At 43.1% G+C, this 20,506-nt stretch overlaps 1 protein-coding gene across 14 annotated transcripts in view; it reads right to left on the reverse strand.

The window, feature by feature from the left end:
• TIAM1 (TIAM Rac1 associated GEF 1) overlaps window positions 1-20,506 on the reverse strand; it is a 351,800-nt gene that overhangs the window by 44,293 nt on the left and 287,001 nt on the right. For all 14 annotated transcript variants that reach the window (XM_070252087.1, XM_023630000.2, XM_070252085.1 and 11 more), the window contains 2 exons: window positions 16,331-16,417; window positions 11,189-11,413 (listed from right to left, as the gene is read on the reverse strand). In XM_070252087.1, the coding sequence (XP_070108188.1) occupies window positions 11,189-11,413; window positions 16,331-16,417 (312 nt within the window). The remainder of the gene's footprint in view (window positions 1-11,188; window positions 11,414-16,330; window positions 16,418-20,506) is intronic.

Below are 20,506 nucleotides of genomic sequence, written 5' to 3' on the forward strand. Positions count from 1 at the left end.
GGTTCCCAAGGAGTAATACTACAATTACCAGATGGGGAATATCAAATGAGTATGCTTTAAATACTAAAGAAAGAAACAAAAAACAAGAAAAGAGATACTTTCAAAAAAGACTAGGTAAATTAATAGAAATTTTAGAAATGAGAACTGTAACCACTGAGATTAAACAGCCAACAGATAAGAATAAAAGTTGAAGAAAGAATAGAAAACCAGAAGCTCTATCTGAAGATATTACTTCACAATAGCAAGGCAATCTTCAAATGCTGAAGTTATCAATATAGAATTGTATTTCCGTCTAAAATATTATTCAAGAAGAATGTTATAAAAATATCTGAGAAACAAAGAGCGAGAAAGTTTACCATAAACAGAACCTCACTAAAAAATTCTCTAAAGGATGTACTTTGGGTGGGGAAATACACACACACACACACACAATCTGGCATAAGGAGCCAATAAACACACAGGTTAAGTCTTAGTGTATAACACAATACCCCACATAGCCCCCAGAAATGGCATTTGAGAGTTACAAAAATAGAAGATGCAGGGCCGGCCCCATGGCCAAGTGGTTAAGTTCACAGACTCTGCTTCAGCAGCCCGGGGTTCGCCAGTTCGGGACCTGAGCATGGACCTACACACCACTCACCAAGCCATCCTGTGGCAGCATCCCACATAGAGGAACTAGAATGATTTACAACTAGGCTATACAACTATGTACTGGGGTTTGGGGGGGTGGCGGGGGGAAGAACAAGAGGAAAATTGGCAACAGAAGTTAGCTCAGGGCAATCTTCCCTACCAAAAAAAAAAAAAAAAAAATACAAGATGCAACTAAAAGAATGGTAGGAGTGATTACATTTAAATCATTTCACAGTCCTTCTGTGCTTCAGGAGGGAAATAAAAAGACTAACTTTGGCCTCCATGATGTTAAGAATCATGTTAAAATTTTAGGAGCAACCACTAAAAGAATAGAATTAGATTCTGTAAGTTGAAAGGGGAAAGTGGAATTGAATTGAGAAATTCAAACCAAAAGAGAGGAAGAAAGAGAAGGAAAAACAAGCAAGAAAAAGACAGCAAAATAGATGATAGAAACAACTCAAAACACATGGATCTTCTAAACAAATGTAGGCTAAACTTAATACTTAAACTCCATATTTAGTTAAGAAAAACCATGTAAAATGAGGCCCCTCCTACAAGCTAGAGGCAAGAAATACACCTAAACATAAAGACAAAGAAGACTAAAAATAAAATGATGAAAATATATATGAGACAAATGTAAAGAATGCTCTACAAATGTCACAAAATAGATTTAGCCAGGATAGACACTGTCAGGATAGATACAAAATAGTCAGCATATAGAAGATGTGAACGTCATCCATTATTGAGCTTGATCCATGAATGTATTTCAAACCTTTTTCCCAAGGATTTGTGAATGCATGTTTTTCCCAAGGATTAGCAACTTATACAAACAGGCCACGTATGAAGCCACAATATTAAGTCTCAACAAATACCAAAGGATCTGTATTCGGACAGACCACACCAGCAGCATTTTTTTGGGAACTGAATTTGTTATGAGAGAGCCAAAGGTCAACAAAACCGAAGACAGTTTTAGAGAAGAAAAACAAGATCGGGTACTTTCCCTACCAGATATCAAAACGTATTATAAAGCTGCAGTAATGTCAAGCAGTGCAGAATTAGCGAGGAGACGAGCTAACAGAAGAGAGAGCCCAGTAACAGAAGAGACAGCCCAGAAACAGCCCCACCCACATGTGGAATCGTGATGGACAGCAGATGTGTCATTGTGGACCCAGGGGAAAGGCATGGAATATTTGATAAATGTTTCTAGGACAGTAGATTATCCACATGGACAAATATAAAGTTGGACCCTAATTGATACCATTCACAAAAATGAGTAGCAGGGAGGTATAAACCAGAACGTGAGTAGCCCAAACTATAAATCCTTTAGAAGAAAATACAGAAGACAATGTTTGTTACCTCGGGGAAAGAAGGCTTTCTTGGACAAGATATAAAAGCACAAACCATGTGAGACAGGAAATCAGATTCCATTAACATTAAAACTTTTCTTGGTCCAAAGGCACTATAAATGCAATAAGGTATATTATAGATTGAGAAAACGTGTGTATATGTGTATCTTCAACACATATAACTGGCAAACATATTAATATGTAGAATATAAAAAACTATAAGTGATAACTGTAGGTATATCTGATTCTGAAGTGTATATTCTTCTACACTCCATCATGCCATGCCTCTGCCCTTAGCTGAAGATAAAAATTAATAAAATAAGATATAAAGAGAAAGGGCAAAGCAGCTTGTGGCAGACAGTTTACAAAGATGACAGTGATGATTCCCCCCATCCCTCTAAGCATGGATCTTTCTTTCTGCTTCCCCACCTGATGAATTTGAGCTGGCCTTGTGATTCGCTTTGGCCCACAGAATGTGATGGAAGTGGGGCTATATGAATTCTGAGGTAAGGCCTCAAATGGCCTTGCGGTTTCTGGTCTGGCCCCCCAGGAACCATGTGCCCACCATACAAAGAAACCCCAAGCTAGCCTCTGGGACCCAGCCAACCAATCACCAAACACATGACTGAGGCCATCCTAAGCCAGCCCAGTCAAGCCCAGATGACAGCCACATGAGTGACTCCAGGCCAGGACAGCAGAATAACCACCCAGCGGAGCCAAGCCCAAATTGTTGAGCATAGAAAAGTGAGCAAATGGTTGCTATGAGTTGGTTTTTACACAGCAATCAATAATCACTAAATGGTTGGGGGAATTTGGTAATCAAAGGAAGTCAGAGAGGCAGGAATTGACAGTGGTGCACTTCAAGAAAGCTGAAGAGAGACAGCAGCCCAGCAGGAACAGGGAATTCAAAATGGAGTCAGGTTCTGGCTCCCATACGGCAAGGCCTTCTCTGAACACCTCCCAGCTGAAAAGCCTTATCTATCACAACACTAGCGAGTTTTTTGGGAAAGACCATACAAACAGTTTTGCAACTTCCTAGTCTAGCTTCTCCTTCACCGTATATAAGAGACTTTCCTCTAACAACAGACACTGAAAGAATTATCTTCATTGTCCTGGAGGTAGCAGCCCATATTGACCAGCTAGTTCACATGCAAACAGACGGCTCGAGAAAGCCAAGTCAAGGCTGAGAGGTAGCTGAAGGGGGCCAGAGAAGGGATCTCACTTCCTCTCTCCCCAGAATTTAGCCCACCACCTGGCCCAGGGGAGGTGCCCAGGAACTATTTGGCAGCACAGAGAGGGAGCAGGGCCAAATCTAAAGAGACAAAGGATGAACAGAGGTGTACATGGAATATTACTCAGCCCCAAAAAAGGAAATCCTGCCATATGCAACAACATGGATGGACCTTGAGGGCGTTATGCTAAGTGAGATAAGCCAGACACAGAAAGACAAATACAGTATGATCTCACTTATATGTGGAATCTAAAACAAACCAACACCCTGAACTCATAGATACAGAAAACAGATTGGTGGTTGCCAGAGGTGGGGAGTTGAAAAGGCTGAAGGGGTCCAAAGGTACAAACTTCCAGTTATAAAATAAGTAAGTCTTAGGTACGTAACGTTCAGCATGGTGACTGTAGTTAATAATACTGTATTATATATTTAAAAGTTGCTAAGAAAATAAATCTTAAAAGTTCTCACCACAAGAAAAAAAATGTTGTAATTAGGTGTGATGATGGATGTTAACTTGATCTACTGTGTTGATCATTTCACGATATATACAAATATCAAATCATTATGTTGTACAGCTGAAATGAACATACTGTTATATGTCAATTATACCTCAACTTTGAAAAAAGGATGAATCAGGGGCTGGGCAGCCCCAGAGAATGAGGAAGCACAGAGCAGGGCTGAGGCCCCAGCCGGATGGGACCTCAAGGCCATCTCGAAAGCTGCTATAAATAACGTTCGTTGTTGTGAACAGGCGTGACCATTTCTTTGCTTCTTAAAATTATTTTCACATCATAATGATGCCTTTGTGACTGAGAAAACCTTTGCAGGCAGCAAGCCCCACTCACTGTTAGCAAGATACACAATGAAGAGATTAGGAACAACACAAACACACAAATGTAAGCTCACATTTGGATTTATCTTTGATTTACTTAGATTGGATACATTCACTCCAGCTCCATTCAAGCCCATTTGGGATTCAAATTTAAAGGACGAAGAAAAAAATGCTTGCCTTATGAGATATATTCACAATGTATGTTAAACAAGCAGATTCGCCAATTCAAACATTTCCAAAGGAACCAATTATAACACTGACTTTTTTTTTAAGGCCCTCATTAATACCTGAGTTTCAATTCTGCAAGAAAAAAATGACTGAGGGGAAGGGAGTAATAAAAGGTTAGATATTTAGACAGAATTCAATTCTGATTTTATTTTGCTTTTCAGACATTTTATTGTCACAGGAGTACAAGAATGCCATAGAAACACTCAGAATATATAAGATCAAAATAAAGACTCCCCCTTCCTCCACTTAGAAAGCTAAAAACCAAAACAATTTAGCACACAAAAGAAAGACTGGAGAGAGCTTAAAATACACTACAAAAAAAAAAGGAAGAACACTACAACTTTAACTTCGTAGACAAATAAAAACTTCCTTGTAGCCAAATTTCACGAAATCTCAGTGTCTGTTTCCTATAGAGAGAAATTTTTTTCTTTAAAGATTTTATTTTTTCCTTTTTCTCCCCAAAGCCCCTTGGTATATAGTTGTATATTTTTTAGTTGTGGGTCCTTCTAGTTGTGGCATGTGGGACACCGCCTCAGCATGGCCTGATGAGCGGTGCCATGTCTGTGCCCAGGATTCTAACCGGCGAAGCCCTGGGCCACTGAAGTGGAGCACGCAAACTTAACCACTCGGCCACAGGGCCAGCCCCCGGAGAAATCTTTAAATGCATAAAAACTGTAGACATAGGCTTTACTGATCCTGTCATGGTAAAGTCAAATAATATGAGGTACATTAATGTTCTTTAAAAATATAAAAAGGGAGGCTCAATCTCTGAAACATTTGTTTTCATACACGGGAATTGACAGGTGTCATTAATCAAATCCAGCTGGAAACCAAGACAAGGCCTTGGGCTCCCCCCAGCAGGGCACGGGGAAGCAGGCCATGTGCTGTGTGACAGTAACGTCGCACACAGTTTACAAAACGCACATGGCTCCGAATTTTATCGACAAACAAACAGAAGACCATGTGTTGCTGGTATCCGTGAGCCTTCGAGAATGTGAAGGACCGGACCAGATTTGTTTGTAGGAAGAGAAATCTGTGCCGTTCCTCTCCCTCTGCTCCCCCTCCCTGCCGGCCTGATTGTCCTCTGTTTTCAGAATCGAGCTCCAGACAATCTGCACGGAACATCTGCCCAAAATAGCCCCTTGCACCTCACGGGCACCGCAGGGAAGCACGCCCTGCCCCGCAAATCAAACGGCTGTCTGTGCTGGGCGCTCAGCGACTCCGCTCTGACCAGGTGCCTTCGGTTCACGGCTATCACAGAAGCCTTTCCTGTTACAACAAACACGGCTTAATCTACTTCCTGCAGGAGCGACGTCTGCACTGGCTTCAAGCTGCAGTCTTCCACGTAGCATCAGACAGATGTGCCTGAGGTATTTCAAGGGGGCTGACTCTCCAAACACAACGTTGGCCTTAAGGGACTTGAACATGTACGGGCCGGTGTTCGCCGCGGATGCTCAGCTCTCCCCAGCCCAATTCCTGGCAGAGCCATTTTTCAAACAAGAAGCAACTCAGTTCGCTGAGCTCTGGCACCTTCTTTGAGGGAAGATAAAGCAGAGCTGCATCCACCACAAAAGTCAAATGAATGTGAGCTCTGATAGCAGAACTTAAATGAGAGAACAACAGACATTTTGAAGCCTCGGAAAGACACCACTGACGCCCCTCGAAGGACGATTCTTGTAACTTGCATAAAATGGGGGGTTTTACATAGTTACTGATTGAAGTATCTTGTTTTAAGGGTTGATTTTAGCGAACAGAACAATTTTACTCAGATTTGGGGGAAAAAACCCAACATTCAGAATAAGCACTTACTTGGTCCTCACTTTTCCCTTGTCTCAAAATATGCCAGAAAAGGGCATTTATGTGGGAATTCTCTCAATAAATGTTTCATAAAACTTTTTTAAAAAAATATTTCAGATCTAGATTTGCTTTCCTATATTGATGTTCATTCTAACGTTTCTCTAACTGGGTGATGTCGGTACACCTTCTAATAAGCCAGGCCAGTGGTTCTCTGGGGACATCTGACAATGTCTGAAGATAGTTTTGATTGGCACAACTTGGGGAGGAAGCTACTACTAGCTTATAATGGTTTGTAGGAATACTGCTAACATGAGCACAGAGGACAGCCCCTCACAACAAAGAATTACCCGGCCCAAAATGTTAGTAGCGCCAGATGAGATCAGTATTCAAAATAAATCACACAGGACATTAGAGAGGCTTTTTGGAAACCTCACACAGACACAGTTTTGCAACTTCCTACTCCAGCTTCCCCTTCACTTCAAGGTCCTTTCTATAATAAAAGCCACTGCAGGGACTATCTTTTTGTCTGGACATCCTTCCCCCATTTTCTCACCCTTATGCACCTAAACACATGTTGAAAAAAAAGATGAAAGGAGCTCCAGTAAGATTTCAGCAAGGACTCGTGGATGGCAAATGACCAAGAATGGGAAACTGAGTCTTAGAGAGAACACATAGGCTGGAATCTCGTTATCCAGTCCCTGGCTTTCCAAGCCAACATGGCAACCCATTGGCAGTGCCTCCCTCTTGTACGGAGGAATAGGAAGACAGAGAACATGTTCCAGATCACCTGACAGATTTGCCTTATAAAAATCTCAGTGAAGCAGACCACAGAATGTTATCAACAAACCCCTCTATAGGTGGTTGGCATGTGACCAAAACATTCCAATCACCCTATCATTCCACCAAGACGAAAAAACAGGATCAATGACCAAGGACAGCTGGAGACCTAAGGCAATGGATCCCAATCCTAACTGCACGTTAGAATCACCCTAGAAGTTAAGCACCCACCACAACAGATGCACAGCCAGCCCGCATAGACCCAGGGAATCACGAACTCTGGGAGGGGGCCAGAGGTCTCAGCCCTCTAGGCTGCAGAACTCACTTCTTTCCACCTGAGAAAGGAAAATATTTTAAGTAAGGTATAATTCATAAACTTAGTATTCAGACAATGACCCTGTTGTGGACTGAGGTGCAGTAGAGGGCAGTGAGGAGATCAAAAATGAGCAGCCTCTGCTTACAAGCCAGAGAACCTTCATGACCCCATAAGAGATCGTGCCACGGAGACGTACCATTTATTGCACATTTCCCACGTCCTACTCTAGACACTTTACTTTTATAACTCAATTAATCCTCACAACCACCCAATGAGATGGTAGTGTGGTAGCATCCCCATGTTATGCATGAGGTGCAGAGAGATCGAGCAGGACTTGTTCAAAGTCATGAAGCTAATAAACATAGAAATGGGACTTGGTCCCAAGAAACCTGGTTCCAGAGCCTACTCTTACCCACTAAGCTGTGATGTTTCTACACAGAGGAAAAAACCTCTAATGAGAAAGAGGTTCAGAAATAATCCAGCCCTGAAAGCTAATCACATATTTCAATCAGGGTTCTCGAGGCAGGAGCAGGACAAGCCTGCATCCCGGGGCTTGTGAGATGGGGCAAGTCACAGCACCAGCTTCCCATAGACGGGCACCAGCCAGGGCTCACATGGACCCCACAGCCCCTGAGACAGAGCAAGACCTTCCATCAAAGTTGCCTAATATCCACTATGACCACCCTAAGATGGTCCCCAGAGTAAACCTCAAACCCACTCAGGATGCTTCTTATTTTTAGTTACTTCTAAATTTAGACAAAGGCTATAGTCCAACCTGCCCATTGTACCAATTTTCTCAGTTGTTTTCTTTTCTATTTTAACAGCAGCTGTCTGTGAATACTGCTTTATCTCTGCTGCATCATGGAGCAATCTTTCAGGTCATTCTATCCTGTTTACTTGGCTGTCCTTTTATCTTCCACTGTTAAATGGGGACTAGGAAGTGGTCGCAATCAGAAGGCAGACAGGCTGAGACTCAGGCAGGGAGCCTGAGTGCCCGCTCCCCTCCAGCCAGTCCAATTGGGCTGCCACTGCCCAGAGCACTTGAGAATTCTTCTGGAATTTATTCATGTCGAAGCCAATTAGAAACCTTACAAGAAAAACCCACACTCTGACTTTACTTTCATACTTTATTCTTGAACCAGTTTGATGACCTAACTTGGCCGAGCAGACTTTGTTCTGAAGGATTTTGATCAGTGCAAAATACTAAAAGATGAAGCAATGAAATAACAAAGAACTACACTAAAATGAAAGCGTGAGAACAGAATCATGTCACAGTCATCATTATAACTTTCTAACATCTAGCTCTATGCCTAAAACACAGTAAATATTTAACAAACATCAGTTCTAAGTTATGATCATTTAATTGGGGAAAAACACAAGGGAATAAATAAATCTTCTAAGGATGATTCCAAAATGGAAGGTTTTTTTTTTTTTTTTTTTTTTTTTGGTGAGGAAGATTGGCTACGAGCTAACATCTGCTGCCAATCTTCCTCTTTTTTTCCTCCCCAAAGTCCCAGTACTTTGTATATAGTTGTATATCCTAGTTGTAAGTCCTTCTAGTTGTTCTATGTGGGGTACCACCAGAGCATGGCTTGATGGTGTGTGGGCCTGTGCCCAGGATCCAAACCAGTGAACCCCGGGCCGCTGAAGCAGAGCATGCAAACCTAACCACTACATCACTGGGCCAGCCCCCAAAATGGAAGTTTTAATGTGCTTTAAACAACAGCTGGTTCAGTGGATTTAGCACTCGGCTTCGAAGGCGATCGGTCTGAACTAGACAACTCGTGGTAGGATGTAAAGGTCAGTTAAGTTTAAAAGCCCTCCATATAAAAGAGGAGACAGCAACTGCATATACAGAATATACTCAAATTTTTCTAAAACAGATATCTGTATAAGAATACATTTTTTAATTAAAAAACTTTTAATAAAACTTTGCAAAGGTGTACACACACACCTGATTTTTTTTTTTTAAAGAAGAAAGAAATACAGCAAAACACTGACTACTTTAGAGGAACAAATTGTGAGCAAGTTCAGTCCTACCTTACATCAGGGGTCAGCAAACTTTATCTGAAAAGGGCCAGAGAGCAATATTTTCAGCTCTGCGGACCATGAGTCGCTGTCACAACTACTCAATTCTGTCATTGCAATGGGAAAGCAGCCAAGACAAGACATAAATGAATGCGCCTGACTGTATCCTGATGAAAATTTATTTACAAAAACAGGCTGCAGGCTGGACTTAGCTGGTCGGTCATTGTTTGCCAAGCACTCCTTTAAATCCATAGCCCACAGGAAGGGCTCAGACAGAAAAAAATCCAAAGAAAGCTGTGTACTGTTGTTCATAGTATGTTCATCCAGACCTTATACAAAGCATTTAAGTAACCTAATCTAACACAATACATCCCATTCAAAGTCACATTACAGAAACGACTCAGTGAATCATTTTCTGGGCTCAAGCTCGCCATCTTGTGGTCACATAAATGAACAGCCTTCATGGTCTCCATTCCCTATTATTAAGGTTACTCAGCTCACTGGAGTTAATTTTCTAAAAATCTGATTGGGCTCTGGGCACCGCAATGACATAACGAATTAAGGAAGTCAATAGTAATAAGTGTGATCGATTTTCTGAAGACTCAACTTGTCAAATTCTTCCAGAGAGCCACTGAACAAAAGAATTCTGCTTGTGATCCATTCTTAGCAAGCCAAGCTTCAAAAGGGAATTTAAAAATTAACAACAGCAGGGGAAGGATGCTCAAAGCACTGACACTCAGATTTTGAAATGGAAGACTATTTTTAATCCAAGTTTTAAAAAGAAAACAAATCCAGGGGTTGGCCCCGTGGCAGAGTGGTTAAGTTTGCATGCTCCACTCTGGTGGCCCAAGGTTTCGCCAGTTTGGATCCTGGGTGTGGACTTGGCACCGTTCATCAAGCCATGCTGAGGTGGTGTCCCACACAGCACAACCAGAAGGACCTACAACTACAATATACAACTATGTACTGGGGGGCTTTGGGGAGAAGAAAAAAAAAAAAAAAGATTGGCAATAGATGTTAGCTCAGGGCCAATCTTTAAAAAAAAGATTTAGAAAATAAATCCAAAACTGCAACTTACTAAATCAACCCAACTCTAGAACCAGGTCATGGAGAAATAAGTGACAGCAGCATGCCATTCATTGGTGTGCTCATTCACAGACTCTCACTAAACAAGAATGGGCGCCTAGGCAGCAAAGAGAAGACATAAGCCCAGTCACAGGAAACAAACTCAGGAGAGAGACACCCAAGTAAGAACAGTATAACACAATCAGGGCCCATGTGGAAGATGTCGTTGAAGGGTCCTGGGGATCCAGGGGATGGGGCAAACTCTGTGGGGTCCCAAGAAGGCTTCACGGGGTAGGAAGCATTTAAGCTGCTTCTTTTAGGCTGAGCATGGGGTTGCCAGAGCGAGAGGGAGGTGTAAGCAGGAAGAGCAGCAGACGGAGCAGGGCAGCGGGTTCCGCCGATGGGCTCATGTTCAGACTCAAGATCGGAAAAGCCCAAGAGAGAAGCAGACCAAACAAGAGCGCGGAGCTCATTTCCACTCTGGGCATCTCAACTCATGCCCTTCTCTCACACAGAAGGGAAAGAAGGGGTGAGTGGTTTGGGGGTAGTGACATGGAAGGCAGGGGTAGTACTCATAGCCCCAGGATATTATGTGACTCCTGGCCCTTCTGGGTCTCCATTTCTCTATCCATAGTCAAGAGATGGCAGCCTCGACCCATTCGTCTTTCTCCAAAACGACAAACAGCAGCAGCCTGGTGAAGCTTTGCATGTGTGAATATGTGACAGGTAGATTTGTAGCAAAACAGTTATTCCCCAAGAATCAAAGTTCCCTGCCCCTTCGAAATCTCAACCAGAAGCTCACGCTCAGTCATCTCATTCACACATTTCAGTCCCAGTCCAGACCCAGTCCACCGAAATATGCAAGCCGCATGGTCAACTTCCCAGGCCCTTGGCTGACCCGGGCTCAGACACGTGTCCAGCACTATGCACGGCCATACCTGGGTTGCTGGTGAGAAAGGCAAGGGGGCTCTCGCTGAGGTCTGCAGGGCCGTCCGCTCGGTGGGGCGGGCTCTCCAGGAGCTCTGCTCCTCCCTCCAGCTCGGGGTAGGTCCTCACCAGGAGGCCCAGGGATGGCTGCGTGAGGAAATCTTTGAGCACAGATGAGTTCAGAGTGCCAGCAGCACGATTATTGATCTCGAGAATCTCATCTCCCGCCTTCAGGCCTGCCAACGCGAGATGGAAAATGTTTAATTTCACACACACACAAAACATCGAATGAGATGGCAGCACCTTAGAAGTTCTGCTGTAAAGGGCACACTGAGCTCTCTTGTTATTGGCCCCACAGTCCGAGGTATTGCTGCAAGCAGGCTGGAGCGCTCAAAAGTGATCATGAGGAGATCACATGGGGCCTCAGTTTCAGAAGGTTCTAGACTCGGACGTTGCAGCATGCCTATCCTGTCCTGAATACACTAACTAAACAAATTTACTCCTTGAATCTATGTGTTCTGAGCATCTGCCAATTTTTCCTTGCAAATGCTAATGCTGGCTATTGTCCTATAATTTTGAGGGGGAAAGGTGGAAATGGTCCCTGATGACTGCAGTCAGTATGTTTCGTACATGTTCATGCTGCAGTGTCTTTGTGTGGCACAGCCAGCTAATGTCTATTGATCATTTCTATGAAACCAAAATGCAATGAGTTTCCACTGGCTGCAGGGACAGAAGGTTGTCTTTTTCCAAACACATTTAGAGATGACAGTTTACAAATACAATCATTTCTTGCGCTTTTTTAACTACATCAGGACCTTGAGGTGAATATCTTCTGGAACGTCCCCAAACATTCTGTTACTTTTGCAAAGCATGCTGGGGGGCATGGCAAAGTTTGGGACCCAAAGGAGCAGCTGAGAACAAGCCCAACCTAGGAGAACAAGAAGTTGTGACTGACCCCGGGGCAGTTCAACTCAGTGTTAAAAGAACATTCCAGGAGTTTGAGAAAGGGAGAGGACGGGAAAGAATATGAAAGGAAATAAAGTATCATTCCAGTTAAGAAGGGAAAGGAGTCCAATTCCTATTTTGTAGACTAGTGTGGAAAAACAAACTTGAAAAAGGAGGTGAGTGAAGGGCGAAGACAGACAACGAGCTGCAGAAATGAGAAGCCGCTCAGCTCCTCGGGCATCCACAGAGCCCACCTCTGATTCCACAGAAAAATAATCTACAGAGACATTCCCACTTCCCAGCTTCAGCAAGTCACACCCCTTGGCCATCCTTACTCGGGTTTCCAAAATACTTGAAATCCATTTTCTATCATAAAATACTCCAAGAAATATGGGTGGGAAGGTGACAGAAGAGAAATAAGAATGTGTTTCTCCATTTCAGAGGTGAAATTCTGGGAAGCGAAACATTCCATTTTTAGATGAAAGATTTTGGCATCGTAGCATTTGAATGGAACATACAAAATTTCTACATGTGAAAAGCAACTTTTTTTTTTAAAAGTCTTGCCTTAGAGACAACCCTTTGGATTAGCTATTAGAGGAGGTATATAAAGAGAAACAGAAGAAAAGACTTAAAAACTAAAAATATCTATGAGTTGTTATTTTTTAAGAAGTTCCAGGTTTACTATGACTGGTGGAGCAGGAGTGTGTAGTGGACTCAATGTGGCCCCCACAAAGATACATCTACATCCCAGAACCTGTGACTGTTACCTTATTTAGAAACAGGATCTTCCCAGTCATAATTAAGGATCTTGAGATAATTTCATGCTGGATTATCTAATGGGTCCTAAACTTATTGACAAATGCCCTTGTAAGAGACACAAAAGAGAGACCCAGAAGGAAGAGGAGAAGGCTACATGAAGATGGAGGCAGAGGTTGGGGTGATGCTGTGACAAGCCAAGGAACCCCTGGAGCCACCAGGAACTGGAGGAGCAAGAAAGGATTCTCCCCAGAGCCTTCAAAAGGAGTGCGGCCCTGCTGACATGTTAGTTTTGGACTTCTGGCCTCCATAACTGTGAGAAAATAAGTTTATGTTGGTTTAAGGCACCAAGGTGGTGGCAATTTGTTATGGCAACCATAGGGAACTAAAACAGAGGGCCGCCTGAGTGAGTTATTCTCAGTATTCATAAGTGAGAGGAGGTGGCCAGCAGTGGTGAGCAATGGAGTACAGAACCAGAGGTTCTGTCACAATTCCCCCAAGTAACAGATCTGTGACGGTGGGCATGCTATTGAATCTCTCCCAGACTCGGCTTCCTCATATGTAAGAGGGATAACGGATTAAAGGAGATTAAATGAAATAATCCATGTAAAAGTCTCTTCACAGCTCTTGACATGTTGAAGATGTTCAATAGACATTAGCTCTCATTATTAATAGTAGGTGGAAGAAAGAGAAAAACTTTTCTTTCTAACGGAAACCACAGCCTGCTTAGAAATAACCCCCAAGTGCCCAGAGTAAACGTTGTGAAGTATCCAAACCGTCCAGAGACACATGGCACATGGCTGTCTCCACTGGGCTCTGTCCTGTGTAGCCATCAGAAAAACATGCAAACGACAGCAAAGAAGATGCCAGATTCCAACCTCAGACGACTCCAAGAGCAGAATGACGAGCCAAAACAAATATGCCCAAGTTGGACAGAGACAAGTGTAAAATAAGACACTTTGATTCAAAAAGTCAATTCTACAAGTACAGCCAACGCAGATCCAAGTGAGGGGAGGGGGCGGGAGAGAGGAGGAAGACGGGGCTTCACCATCAGCCTGGGGCGGGAGGGAGCAGGAAGATGGGGCTTCACCATCAGCCCATTACAGGCAGAAAGCCCAGGATGACTACCAAAAACAAATCAACGAAACCAAGAGTAAGCTGAACTAATACACACAGAATCTTCAGATCTAATCAGGGTGCTTTCCACCAGACGTCCCCCGGCTGTACCACACTGTGATCATTTTAAAAGGAACCCTGGTATGTGAACTGTGTCCAGAGGGCAATGGTCAGTTGCATTCTACACTCTAATGAATTGTTGAAGGATCTGGAAGGGGTGAATGTGGAAAAGACCAGACTTAGCAGTTATGACATGATGGATATCACAGGCTGGCTAGAAAGAAGGAGGCAAAACAGTGAGTGGAAACTGAAGGAGGAGGATGTTTTATAATCAGAGATGTCCGCAGTGAGCTCGCCATTATCCGGAGGGCTTCACATAGAGCCTGCATTCAACCTAAAATACTCCAAATATCTTTCCTGACACTGCCCTCTACAGGCCAGGTAGTGGGATCATGTTTGCGGCCCAGGCCAACAAATGGACATCACCGTTGCATCTGTAAAGAACAGTGCTATATGGGACAAGGAGGTTGGAGCAGACGGCCGTTTGTTTTTACCTAACACCAGGGTTCTTGGATTCAAAGAACTAAAACAGGATGTGACTGAAACCAGGGCAGCATATTTCCCCACCCCCATACCACGCCAACCAGCACTCACTGTGCTGAAAGAGATAAAAATCAGTCTTCGGCTTTGAAGGGGAATAAACCCTGTCACCTCTGCTCCTAGCTGAGATGCAGCTTAGCGAATGCACCAAACTCTGGCCTCCAGGCTGCCTTTGGCCTAGAAAGCACAGAAGGAAAATGAAAGAAAATCCTCCTCCATTTAGCACTGGGTAAATTATTTTGACTTGGTTTCCCATTTGTCACAACTTTGCCATTTCGGTGCATAGCCAAGTCTGTGGGTTGCACTTCACCAGGGCGTACAGCACAGGGCAAGGCAACCTGCACAGGGCACCTTGCAAGAACTAAGAACACCCAGAACTATGCTCTAGCAAAACATGGAAGGAGGTGGAAAAGGCAGGCATTCCACTCCATCATTTTCCCAACTGCTCCATTCAGGAGACATCTAAATGAACATGACTTCCAAGCACAACTGATCCAGGCAGGTCGGCCTTTTACACTCAACAGGTATTATTTTGCCACTGCCTGGATTTAGTGAATTTTAGTTTCACTAAAAATTCCACAGCAAGAAGAATGAATAAAGATGCATTTTAAGCCCTATCTACCTGCCCCATTTGTTTATGGTAAGTATGGTGGGTTGAGGAGCGTCCCCCCAAAATTCATGTCCACTCAGAAAATCAGAAGGTGACCTTATTTGGAAACAGGGTCTTGGCAGATGTAAATAAGATGAAGTCATACTGGAATTAAGATGAAGTCATCCTGGCCCACTCTAATCCAGTATGACTTCTTATAGAAGGCCATGTAAAGTCACTGTCACAGAGAGACACAGAGGAAAGAAGGCCATGTGATGACAGAAGCAGAAGTTGGAGTGATACAGCTACAAGCCAAGGAATGCCAAGGAGAGCCAGTAGCCACCAGAAGCTAGGAAGAGGCACGGAACAGATTCTTCCCTCAGTGGCTCCAGAAGGAAACAACCTTGCCAATACCTTGATTTTGAACTTTTGGCCTCCTGAACTGTAAGAGAATAAGTTTCTGTTGTTTTTAATCACTCAGTTTGTGATCAATCGGTACCGTAGCCCAAGGAAATTAAGACAGGAAGCAAAAAAATCTAGATTGAAAAGATTGGCAGAATAGAAAGAGGATGGAGGGTTGGGGTTTCATACGTAGCCTAGACTGCACTATGAGCCCATGTAGGGCTGCAGACAGCATGTAATAGAGAAGAGCTCTCTAAAGGGGACAGGATGGCTAGATCCTAAACCCCTAGGATCTCAACGTCTAGAAAGATTCCTCCATGGTTGGGAGCAACATAACATCTACTTTCAAGGAGCTTTGCAGACTCAGGGGATGGCTAACATCAGCTTTGACCAATGTAGACCAAAACACAGAAGGATCCTCCCAAATGTTCTGCTCCAGGAAGACCCCTAGGACCTCCATACCATCCTAGATGGTGGGAAAGGACAACCAACTATGATTTGAATGGAATATCCCAACAGCCCCATGGAAATGGGCTCAGAATCAGCTTTAAAATCCAAGAATGTAACATTTCTTGCACATCTGAGTTTAGGAAATAATATCCATACTCCCTGAAAGGTTTTCACAACATTCGAATAATATATACAGATGAACCTTTTGGACATATCTTTCTCATCCACCAACTGCAGAAACCCACAAGGGAACTTTAAAGAGACAGACAGACAGACAAGACACTCAGTGACTTACCTTTCTTGGAAGCTAAACCAGTTTCCTTTACACTGTTCACATAGAGCCTTCGAACACCATCTTCTTCCACGGAAGAAAGTGAAAACCCTACGAAACACGAAACACGAAGACAGAATGGTAGGGCTCACACCATCTGAGTGTTTAGGAAACAACAGGAAGTACCTGCTGTGAGCTAGGTATGTTCAATGTTTTGGTTTATAATTTGGAGCAATTGTTTTCCCTTATTCACATTGTTTTACAAAGCAGAAAACATATTTTTAGATCCCTCTAAAAGAAGTCACTACTTGTAAAAATTGATATTACCAAGTACATCCATCTTCATACTACCTCACTATCAACTCAAATGGAAGAAAATTATTTTATTTTGTCTTGCTTGCTAGTAAATGCCATAGTTTTGCCCTTTCACAGAATGATTAGATTATCTCACATGGGTCCCCTTGACTTTTTTTAGCAAATCTATGTCCCAGATATGCTACCACTGTGTGTCCTCATCCGTATGTACTGCTCTATGGACACTGCTTTAATTTAATAATATTTTGCAAACCAGGATAAGTAGCAACTCACTTTATAAATCCCATTTCATACTGAAACTGACAGATTTCACATTCTACTAGTGTCTGATCACAAGATTATCTTATACTTATCCAGGCTGCCAGAGCTCAAAGCCCATTAGGTAATGGATCTTGAGCTTTGCTACATCCTTCAGAAAAAAAAGGCAGAACAAGGGCCCGAGGTTCTAAGACGTCTGGGGACCTTGGGTGCTTCCAATCCTAGGGCTACAAGCCCTGGTCACCTCTGTTGCTAGACTGTCTCGTATAGAACTCTTTTCTGATCAATCAGTGGAATGTCCACAGCCAACACCCACCTTCCCTGAGGATAAAATACTTTCGCAGATATTCCTAAAAGGACAGTGAGAAGGAATGCAATAGTAAAGATGTGATATGATTTCAGCTCTGGGAGAAAAAAAATCCCATAATATGGACACGTGTCTTAAAGCTAAAGGCAGAGGAAAATACCAGTGACTTGGAAAAATAAGCAAGCAAATAGTAACAAAACAGAATCATTAATTACAGGACTGGGGCCCAGGGAGTCATTGAGACTTTTCAGGCCAAGTCATAACGAGTATGGTTTTTTTTTCAGTTCACAGGACCGGGAAATAGATACCCACATGTAAGCAAAACTGCCAACTGCCATCGCCCACTACGGTACCGTAACTCCTTCAGAAGGAGAACAACCCTGGGCCACGCCCTCAGGACTTTCCCAACTCTTTTATTCTCTTATTTTGAATTCCGTTCTTATAGCAACGTAACTTTCAGATTACATTTCAAGAAGCCTCACTCCAATAAAAATAATTTTATACAGGAACCATTTAAGTGACATTAGCCTTAACACAGGTTTGCTTATCTGCATTTCAGTAGTGAATTTTTGTTTCTTTTCTCTGTTAGAAGAGATACAGAATCAAGGGCTATGTCAAGAGAAACAATGGACTGAATTCAACAAAATACAGGCATTTCCTTTCTAAAATGCTACCCTTCTATAAAGTTCTGAGACCAAACTTTTTTTTTCTATTAAAAATAAAATGATGGGGCTGGCCCAGTGGCATAGCGGTTAAGTTCGCGTGCTCAGCTCCAGCGGCCCAGGGTTCGCAGGTTCGGATCCTGGGTGCCAAGATACACACTGCTTATCAAGCCATCCTGTCGCAGGCATCCCACATATAAAGTAGAGGAAGATGGGCATGGATGTTAGCTCAGGGCCAATCTTCCTCAGCAAAAAGAGGAGGATTGGTGGCGGATGTTAGCTCAGGGCTAATCTTCCTCAAAAAAATAAATAAATAAGTAAAAATAAAATAAGTACACTGATGGGGGGTGATGTCTGCTCAGGGGAACACCTTGCTTGAATGGAAGATGCCAGAAGAGGTGACTTGTTGAGAGCCTACCGCAAGCCACTATAAGCCAAAGTCAATGGAGATGGCTAAGGTATTCATTTGCTGCATTCCTTCTTTTCTTGGTCTTCCTTTGTAATAATCAAAAGATAGTAACAGGGATGGGATGGGGGGGTGGGGACCCACCCAGTTTGAAGACTGCAAGTGACTATGAAATTTGCCCTGGGCAACTGGGCATCAAGCACGGATCTGAGAAACAGATGGGACTTCTCAAGATGGGGAAATCTCCATGACAGCAAAGGAGACTGAAGAAAGGATGATGGCAATAGGTCCCTCTCCTTCATTCAAACGCAAGCCAACAATTTATCAATGGAGACAGCCCTTGAGCTCTGCAGTGGGATTCATATTGGAGGACACCCATTCAGGGGGCAGGAAAACAGGAGCTCCTCTCCGCGTTCAGAAACACAGTTCTGCCCACACTCAGCTGTGCAGCATTCACTACTGAGGGTGTCAAGACTCCCAAGAAGCAGCCTCCATTTCAAGACGTCCCTAATTCACACACTGGGGAAAAGTCGGGATCAGAACCAAGCTAAAGAAAATATTAAACATCCTACAGCGGGATTATTCTGAGGTCAGTGAAGAACACAATGATTTGAACAGTTCATCAGCAAAGTCAGGATTTGTTTTTCTTCTAATAGGACAGCAACAATCTAATTCCCAGCAAACAAATTTAATGCAATCCAAAATGATCGCCAACACAGGGCAGAGGGAGTTATTCAATATAAACCCAAAGAACCCACCCCATCAGAAGGCCTCCAGTTACAAAGACCAGGAGGGACCATGAGCGGCATCTGGAATAACGATCTTGAGAATGAAGGAAGTGACTAAAACGAAGTGAAGAAACCAAGACAAACTCATATGTTGAACAACCAGAAGATTCCTCATACTGAAACTGATGACCAAAAGCAAAAAAACAATCCATGACAACATAATAAAACAACAGAGAAGGACTCAAAATCAGAGTCCAGGATACAGGGAAACTCAGAAAGTGAGAAAAGTACAGACACCTATGACGAAAAGGGGACACGCGACCAAAAATATAACAGCCTAGGAGGTCACCAAAGAAAAAGGAATGTTGGGGTGCTGAAAGGACGCCTTCTTCCACTTCAAGGCAGCCTAGGGGATGGTGCTTAGTCCATCGTGTAACTGTGTAAACTAACGTCAACAATATGGCCTGAGAGCTGCGTGAGGGCTGAAAAGGAGGGAGGCGCACGAGAGAGAAATTAAGCAAGTGTTAAATCTTTAGATCATTCAGTCAATTGGATCTCTAAGTCCTATTTTCCTCCCTAGAGTGTGCTAAAATAGAAGGCAGCATTTGGTTGGTAGATTTTGGGGTGTTACTGGGTACTAGCAACTCTTACCTATACTGAACTCTCTATATAGCGGGAAGCCACACCCCGAAGGTGCTAATGTTAGCTACAGATGGGCTGAAGTGAGAATCCTGGTAGCTTTTAAGGTCAGAGGCAACCCGGTCTCTTAGGATAGGGGACTCTTTAATTTCTCGATCAAGATGCTGCTGGAACAGCTGATGCCAACATGAACTGGGCACTGAGAATAAAAGGTTTCGCTGAGGTTATTAGCCGTGCGTAGCAGGCTTTGCAAAGCGAAGTCCAGGAACGGGCACAAACAGTTTGCTACTGACAGAAACCTAAGGACAGAAATCGAGACGAAGCATTGAGAACCCAGCCACTGGATGTTGCCACAACGTCTAAGCATGGGATTTTGTAGTTTACAAAAGCAGTGGTGGTCCATGACAGCCTGGAAATTAAAACAAAACAAAAACCCCCTTTATGTTCCTTTATGTCAGGTAGTTTGAGAAGCACCATTGACAATACTCGCTCTATTACACCTTCAGTGTGGAAATCTCAATGCGTTCTGTGGGCACTTCGGTCACTTCAATAAAAAATATAGAAAGCAGAGCAGTTTTATGCCCCATTTCTGAGTCCAAAAACCAGTCAATCTCAGAATTCAACTCCAAGAGTTTTGAAATTCAGCCTCTCTTGCTTCTTGCTACAGTTTACCCTTACTCAACAGAAATTCAGTAAACTAAAGAGAAAAGATAACTGTCATGCTGCACCTTACTTTGGAGGACCCAGACATTTATTTCTAGCACTGCCACCAATTACTGGTTTAATTACCGAGGTCACGCTCCTGCTGCATAATAAGCCTTTCATAAACATTTATCCTCTGCCATCAAAAACATCCTCTGGCTGTATGAGGTCTTTAGTTTTAAG

Source organism: Equus caballus, chromosome 26 (genome assembly GCF_041296265.1).
Source record: "Equus caballus isolate H_3958 breed thoroughbred chromosome 26, TB-T2T, whole genome shotgun sequence".
Lineage (NCBI taxonomy): Eukaryota > Metazoa > Chordata > Mammalia > Perissodactyla > Equidae > Equus > Equus caballus.